The sequence below is a fragment of the Triticum dicoccoides genome, chromosome 3B, assembly GCF_002162155.2.
Source record: "Triticum dicoccoides isolate Atlit2015 ecotype Zavitan chromosome 3B, WEW_v2.0, whole genome shotgun sequence".
In the NCBI taxonomy this organism is placed as follows: Eukaryota; Viridiplantae; Streptophyta; class Magnoliopsida; order Poales; family Poaceae; genus Triticum; species Triticum dicoccoides.
The window spans coordinates 122,794,085-122,801,278 of NC_041385.1; the positions used below are offsets into that span (position 1 = coordinate 122,794,085).

The 7,194-nt window shown below is 41.6% G+C and overlaps 2 protein-coding genes and 1 long non-coding RNA gene across 6 annotated transcripts in view; 1 reads left to right on the top strand and 2 right to left on the bottom strand.

Annotated features, from left to right (window-relative positions):
• Positions 1-2,960: 2,960 nt before the first annotated feature.
• On the bottom strand, positions 2,961-4,536 carry LOC119275100. Of its 3 annotated transcripts, none has more exons than XR_005135488.1 (3): positions 4,195-4,536; positions 3,809-4,052; positions 2,961-3,716 (listed from the first exon to the last, which is right to left on the bottom strand). It is a non-coding gene; the product is annotated as an uncharacterized LOC119275100 (long non-coding RNA). The 3 variants fall into 3 exon arrangements; XR_005135489.1 differs by having other exon boundaries at positions 2,961-3,292; positions 3,585-4,052; XR_005135487.1 differs by having other exon boundaries at positions 2,961-4,052.
• On the top strand, positions 4,409-5,690 carry LOC119275099 (protodermal factor 1-like). Its single transcript, XM_037555883.1, has 3 exons — positions 4,409-4,574; positions 4,845-5,115; positions 5,202-5,690. Exons 1-3 carry the CDS (start codon positions 4,475-4,477, stop codon positions 5,521-5,523), a joined length of 693 nt encoding a protein of 230 aa, XP_037411780.1. The 5' UTR covers positions 4,409-4,474; the 3' UTR covers positions 5,524-5,690.
• A 134-nt stretch (positions 5,691-5,824) lies between these two features.
• The window catches only part of LOC119275098, a 3,972-nt gene continuing 2,602 nt past the window's right edge, over positions 5,825-7,194 (bottom strand). For both annotated transcript variants that reach the window (XR_005135485.1, XR_005135486.1), the window contains exons 2-3: positions 6,510-6,577; positions 5,825-6,379 (exon numbers count right to left, since the gene is read on the bottom strand). The gene's annotated coding sequence lies outside the window, so the exon portion shown is untranslated. The remainder of the gene's footprint in view (positions 6,380-6,509; positions 6,578-7,194) is intronic.

Below are 7,194 nucleotides of genomic sequence, written 5' to 3' on the forward strand. Positions count from 1 at the left end.
CGGCGAGCACGTCGATGGTGGCTGGCTGCCGCTCCCACTTCGCCCGTCTCCACGGCTTGTGTGTTGTGTTCGGTGGAAAAAGAGGAGAGAGGAGAGAGAGAAAGAGGGGAAAGTGGCTGACAGTGGGCCGAAAAGGAAAAGAGAATAGCGCCAGTGCCTCCCAGCTGCCCCCAGGTTCCTTGGTCTCGTCCGAGTTCGCCAGCTGTGTTTTTGACTAAATCCGGCGCAAAACGAGATCTTAGGGGTCCGACTGGCTCATTCTTTTAGCGCCAGGGTGAAAAAAGTGGTCCTGAGGGGCTCGGCGGGGGGACGGCTGGAGATGCTCTTATACCCATGAGCAACTAGTAGCAGCGGCGATTTGCAGGGATGGTTCATCGTTAATTGTGTATGCTGGCTACACCGAACCATCGCTATAGAAGCCCTTACATGCCGGGAGGCAATGGCTCTAACGGAAGACTTGGGAGCAGTCAGGATTCACATTGCATCTGATTGTGAAGGAATGGTGAAGGACTTACATCAAGGGTCCCGTGGTCTTTATGGAGCTATTATTCAGGAAGTTAATGCTAGGAAGGGAGCTTTCATTTCATGTAATTTTATCCATGAATGTAGAGATTTTAATTTTGAAGCTTATAATCTCGTTAAATTCGGTTGTAATCTAGGTTTAGGGAGACATGTTTGGCTGGGCGTCCCCCATGACCACAACCTTGTACTGATGAGCATTGTTGAGAATAAATATAAGCAGGCGAGATTTCTCAAAAAGACAAAAAAAAAAATAGCTGCCGGTTACCCTTCGAAGGCTTCCTAGTGGGCTCTCTGGACTAGGGATGAAAATGATATTGATGATAAGTTTCGTTTCGAATCTGCGTCTGTATCCGTTTTTAAGGATATAGTATGTACCTGCATGAATATACTGGATATGGATACAGATACGGATACGGATTTTGGTCAATCAGATATGCGATGGATATGGTATCACTAATATATACTACCGGCGATGTGGATTACCCAGTACTTTTGTGGATTATCCGAATATGATCATCTGATTAATTTGGCCCATTCAACATGCTCAAATACCCAATTGAAATATCAATTAGAAATGACTTATAAATAGAATAAAGCTGAAGAAAACAAGAAGCGATTTTTTGGCTCTGGGGAGCATATGCTCTTTAATGAACAGTAAATCAAAATAAATAGTAAATAAAATGTAAAAAAGCTGAAACTTTTTGTAGATGTTCATATTAGTGTAGCAAGTGTGCTTGACAATTTTTATGCCATATATGATAGCAGTGCTTCGTCGGTGAAAACACAAAATTAAGTGTAATATTTCGAGGTAACATTTGACGTTTTTTTTTTGCACATGTCAAAATGCTTAAGTTTTCCCCTGAAAATTTGCATGTACCATTTAGTTTTGACAATGAACACATCTATTTTTTCAAAAAAAAATAACATTCGCAAAATCCATTTTTGGCACGCAGGAGCATGTGCTCCCTAGAGCCAAAATGAATTCCGAAGAAAACAAGGAAATACAAGAAAGAAACAAAACAAAGAAACAAAAATAAAAAAACCAATGAGTAAACTAAGAAAACCAAAGCAAAATGAAGAAAAAAAACCAGAATAACCGATGAAAAACAAATAAAATGAAAGAAATAACAAAAGAAAATGAAAAAAATATAGTAACCAGACCTAAGCGACCGCTACGAGCCGAGCGAACCGACGCACGCTAAAATGGGTCGGCCTGCTACTGTCACTCATAGGCTATTTCTTTTTTTTACATGCTTGATTAATATTTTTTCAAATGCAAGATTAATATTTTTTTAGTACATGGTCAACATGTTTTATATACATGTTTAACATTTTTCAAATGCTTGATTAACATCTTTAAAAAAATTGACATTCTTCAAATAATTCCTTATCATTTTTTCTAAATGCATGATTAACATTTTTAAAATATATGGTCTAATGTTTTTCCCACATTGTTTTTTTATATTTGCATACGTGAGAACCTTTTCTCTATACACATTTTCAAATGCTTGGTTAACATTTTTTTTAAATGTTTTTTATGTAGAATGTCTTTTTGTAATATAGTTTTTTAGAATATTTGGAAGTATAAAAAAATTAAAAATAAAGAAAAACAAAAAAAATCTAGAAAAGAGTTGACCCACCCACCCCCCCATACCCCCACGCGCGTGCACACTTTGGACCGGCCGTTGTGGGGCTGGGAGGCCCATTTTTTTCCTTTCGGTTTCCCTTGTTTTTTGTTTTCATTTTTCTTAGATTTAAAAAGAAAATCTGAATTTGAAAAAATGTTCGTTTGACCAAACCCCCACCCCCTTTATCACATAATGTTTAGGGGGAATAGATGTCGTAAACCCGTACCGTAAACGGTTTTTTTTTTCTCCTCACGCTTCTTCTTCCTCGAGATGCATGCATGCACGGACTCGAACTCCGGCTAGCCCGAACGGCGCCACTCCAGCATGCCGCCTGATGTGGCCCACTACCTGCTCCGGCGACACTTCGGCCCGGTGCATGCTCCGGCCGGCCGTTGGCAAGCTCCTCCGCCTCCTTGCTGCTCATGAGCACGTCGCCAGGCCCCCTGCTCCGGCGTTACCGGTTTACAGGATCCTCCGGCATTGACCGGTTTACAGGATCCTCAAGTGGCTGAAATCCACTAGATATAAAGGATTGGAGCTCAAATATAAGGGAGCATGTGATTTTTTTTAGGGATATGCTCTTTTATGGGATCTATTCGGGACGGTTTTCCCAGCTTGTACCGTAAATACCAAGGTTTGACGGCTTTTACGGGATCTGTTAGAGATGCTCTAAGTGTGACTTTCCATTCACCAATTTGTTTCTTTGACCCATACTATTAGATTTGGATGCAACAAAGTTGACACGATACTTCTTTTGACCGCACGGGCTCCATGTTCCTTTTCGCGTCAGGTCTGTTGTGTCAGCAGGTGTGAGGCAGAGACCGTCATGGTAAAATTCCGCGGGTGGCGCTTCGCGCCATCAAAGTTAAAACAATCAAGATGGAATGCGAGCGATAAAATATGTTTGAACATGGGTGCTCCAAATTTCAAGGGCCCACAACAATCATCAAAATTACTGTACCCTTTGAAAATGGCAGCCATGGAACGAGATTCCTGGGTACCTTCAAGGCGCTCCAAACCTCTTTGCCGGCAAATGCACGAGAGGTCACATGGAGTCTCCGTGCTCAAGGCCAATCGCGCCCATTGTGCAAGTAGATGAGCCACAGTTCTCTTGGATCATTCTTCTATTATTGGCTCCTAAACTGTAATTCCAACTGAAGTTAGATACAGTCCATTGCGAACAGAAATCTTGATAACACATGTGATGTTCTTGAATGACAGCTGCAATATTATCACTTTTTATGTGGAGTATTCTACTGTAAGTAATACAGACCAACAGCACTAGATTTTTTTTTTTTTGAAGAAAAGACAGCCTTTCACTGATGAAGGTAGAAGCGAATCAAAAGGAACAGAAACATTTGAAGCGCAAATCTGTGGTAATAAGCAAAACTTACTTTTCCCCATTTATCTAAAGATGAAATGCATGACACTTACAGGGGTTAGACTTCTAGCTAGCAAAAGCAGACCGAATCCTCCACACCACATTCCAGTTGGACCAAAAGACAGCTTCAGTAATACTCCCTCCGTTCCTAAATATAAGTCTTTGTAGGGATTCCATTAGGTGGACTACATACGAAGCAGAATGAATGAATCTAAACTTAAAATGCATCTATATACATCCGTATGTGGTTCATAATGAAATCTCTACAAAGACTTACATTTAGGAACGGAGGGAGTACAAACAAAGGCAAGAGTAAAATGGGTTGGGGTCATCCCACATTCCAGTAGAAGCAAGAAAACATACCCCCACCATGTTTCCATTGGATTTCCCAAATTCAATTCTGGAGTCAAAGCATCAAATCCAGCTCGATGCATAGTTTAAGTACACCGAGTAGTTGGCAAGCACCGATCACAATTAAATCTTCGGGACCGGAGAGTATTCCATTCCGTGCGGAAAGAAGCCTGTCCAAAACACAGTGAGGCTATTAATGCGACGGCATTACGCAAAGCTCCAGTGCTCCCTTCCTACCATCTACCAACATGAGGCAGCTAGCAAGAAATTCAGATGGAGAATTGGGTTAAAACAGGCTCTAAAAATACTCACAGTGGGAGCTTGCTCATGCTAAACTTCAGAGCCGGTGAGCAGATCACCGTCATGCCTGGCTAGCTGGACGAATTGAAGCCATTAATTCATAGCCAACTACTAACAGTGTGATGAACATACACAGGTCCATGCATGCAATGGAATCAACGCAACTGTCGAGTGCCACTCTCGTGTATAAATAGGCATCCAGAGACCCTTCAGTTCATCAACTCAAGCATCTCCACCAGTTCAGTTCAGTTCAGTTGCTTATTCTGTCCTGTCTGCACACACTGAGAGCAAGATGGGTGGCAAGGTTCTTCTGATCAGTGCTGTCTTGGTGGGGCTTGTTTCACTGAGCTCGTGCAGGAGCCTGGGAGAGTTGCATGAGCAGAAGACCCACTGTATGTTTTAACCCCATCCCTTCTGTGTAGCACTGTATTTATTAGTACTGTACTTCATAGAGTAACACTGCACTGCATCTATTACAGCGATCCGTGGTTAAGCAGATCACAGCATACTGCATCTACCTAGCTAATGCAAATATGAAATGAATTTGTGCTGAACATAAACAGCATCCTTTCTAGACAATAAGGACTGAGAACAATGCAAAGCAACTTCATGCTATCTAGATTTCACGGCACTGATAGCTGCAATTCTGTATACCGTACCAGATGGGGGCTCACCAACTCCTACGCATGGGTCAGGAGGAGGCTACAACCCGACACCTACACCAACTTACGGCACTACACCAACACCAACTTACGGCACTACACCGACGCCATCTTACGGCACTACACCGACGCCATCTTACGGCACTACACCGACGCCATCTTATGGCACTACGCCGACGCCATCTTACGGCACTACACCGAGCACCCCAAGTACACCTTCCCATGATGTCCCTGCAAGTCCAAAGAAGCATGGATTCATTGGATCCTGCGAGTAAGAGCTACAATTAGTAGATATGAGAAGTATCAAACATCACAAAGCAACGGTTCTTAAATGGTTTTCTTTTGCTTAAAATGCAGCTACTGGAAGAATCACCCAGATGCTATAGTTGCAGCTATTGGGTCCCTTGGCAACATCGGCAAGACATTTGGTGCTGCATGCAGTATGATAGGTGGCAAGAAGCTAGGAAATATGCATGATGCACTCTCAAACACTAGAACTGATGGTATTGGCGCCCTGATACGTGAGGGGGCAGCTGCATACCTCAACTCCATTGTGAACAAGAAGTTCCCATTTACCACCCAGCAGGTAAAGAACTGCATCGTCGTGGCCGTGACCTCTGATGGTGCTGCTTCTGCCCAAGCTGGGGTCTTCAAGAAGGCAAATGAATCCCACTACTAGTTTTAGTCATGGGTGTTTCTTGGCTAAATTTCTTCCTACCGCGCATTTTTCTTGATTGATGCTATCTTGTGGCTTGATATATTTCTCGTATTTTTGTTGATTTATCATGTAATATCACTATCTAAGAGATTCCAAGTGTAATAAATCCATCTCTTTCCATTGCTTGATATCAATATTATTATACTGAATTAATAATAGACAGAAAAAACTACGTACTCCGAACACCACAAAAGAGCAATAATAAATCAAACATCAGACTAGTGCTACTCAGTTTACAACACAGAAGTTTATAATGTCAGCTGTTTAGGGCATGTTTGGTTGTATAGGAAGGGCCTGTTCGGAGTCCCTTCACTCCACGACTCCGCTCCCGGAGCAGGCGGAGCTGCAGCTGAAAATCGCGGAGCGAGTAAACAGGTGCTCCGCAGATCCTGGGATTTCGTGGAGCTGGTGGATTGCCGAACAGCTCCGAAATATCACCATTTCACCACACCTACTTGTGGCCTTGCCCTTGTGGCAAATTGTGACAAGCTAACACTTTATGTTGCTAACAAACTGTTTGCCACACCATAGGCAAGTTTTGGCAAAACATTGGGTCTAGGACAGGTGCTCTACATAGCAAAAACTATGGCATGACAAAACTGTATTGGAATGGCCAAACTTGCCTAGCAAAGTTTTCGCAAATTGACAAAGCAGTCTAACAAATGCCACAAAATTAGTTATTCTTAGATTGCATAGTTAAAGACCTATGAACCTTGTTCTTGAATCCCAGAAAAACCTGTAACAAAAGTATATGTTCCCCTGATATCCTGAATTTTGTAGTTCAACCTTTGAATCTTGCTCTTGAACCCCAAAAATCCTATGACAAAAGCAAATGTTGCCGATGGGTCAGAGAAACAAGTGTAATTGTCCAGAAGTTTGGATAACTCATCGAACAACTAGTCGATATAACAGAACTTCACATAAAACAAGGGATTAGTGTTTGATACCAAATAAACCCAAGAACTTCCAAGATGAGTTGAAGCTTTCCCTTCAGTACTTCTCCAAAAGAGTCAACCTGGATGTGAAATGAAAGCTAAAGTGTTAATTTACTCTAGAAAAAATTGTATTCAAACCTCACTTGAAGTCAGTCAACATTTTGGTGTTTTCCATTAATTATGACTTATGAGCTCTAAGTTTTGCATTTGATGTGCTGTGTGCATCATGTCTGATTCAGAATAGTTGAAAATGCCAAGCATGACAAAGTAAGAATATCGTGGAATCAGTAATGTCATGTTAATCACAGTTGAGAACTACTATTTCTGATAACATTAACTCTTGGAGAAAAAACTTCAGGCCTTCTTATTCTGCTTCACAGGATTTAACCTGTTGATTCTAAACATAGAACATTTACTATGTCAGTAACTCGACAGTATCATGGCCGTTTTAATGGGAAAAGAAGTCAATCTGCATATGTCCAAATTGTTAGCAAACACTAAAATGATTATGAATGTTAACAAAAAGCGCCATTGCGTCACCAATCATCCTCACACCGGGACTTTTTTTCTAATTGACCCATTTTCAGTGTTACAAAACCGATTTCCCTGCAAAAGAGTAGCCCTCGTATATTGAACAGAAGGATGATCAGTTTCTCCTCTTTCACCGAAGCACCTTTCAATACAAATACTTATCCAC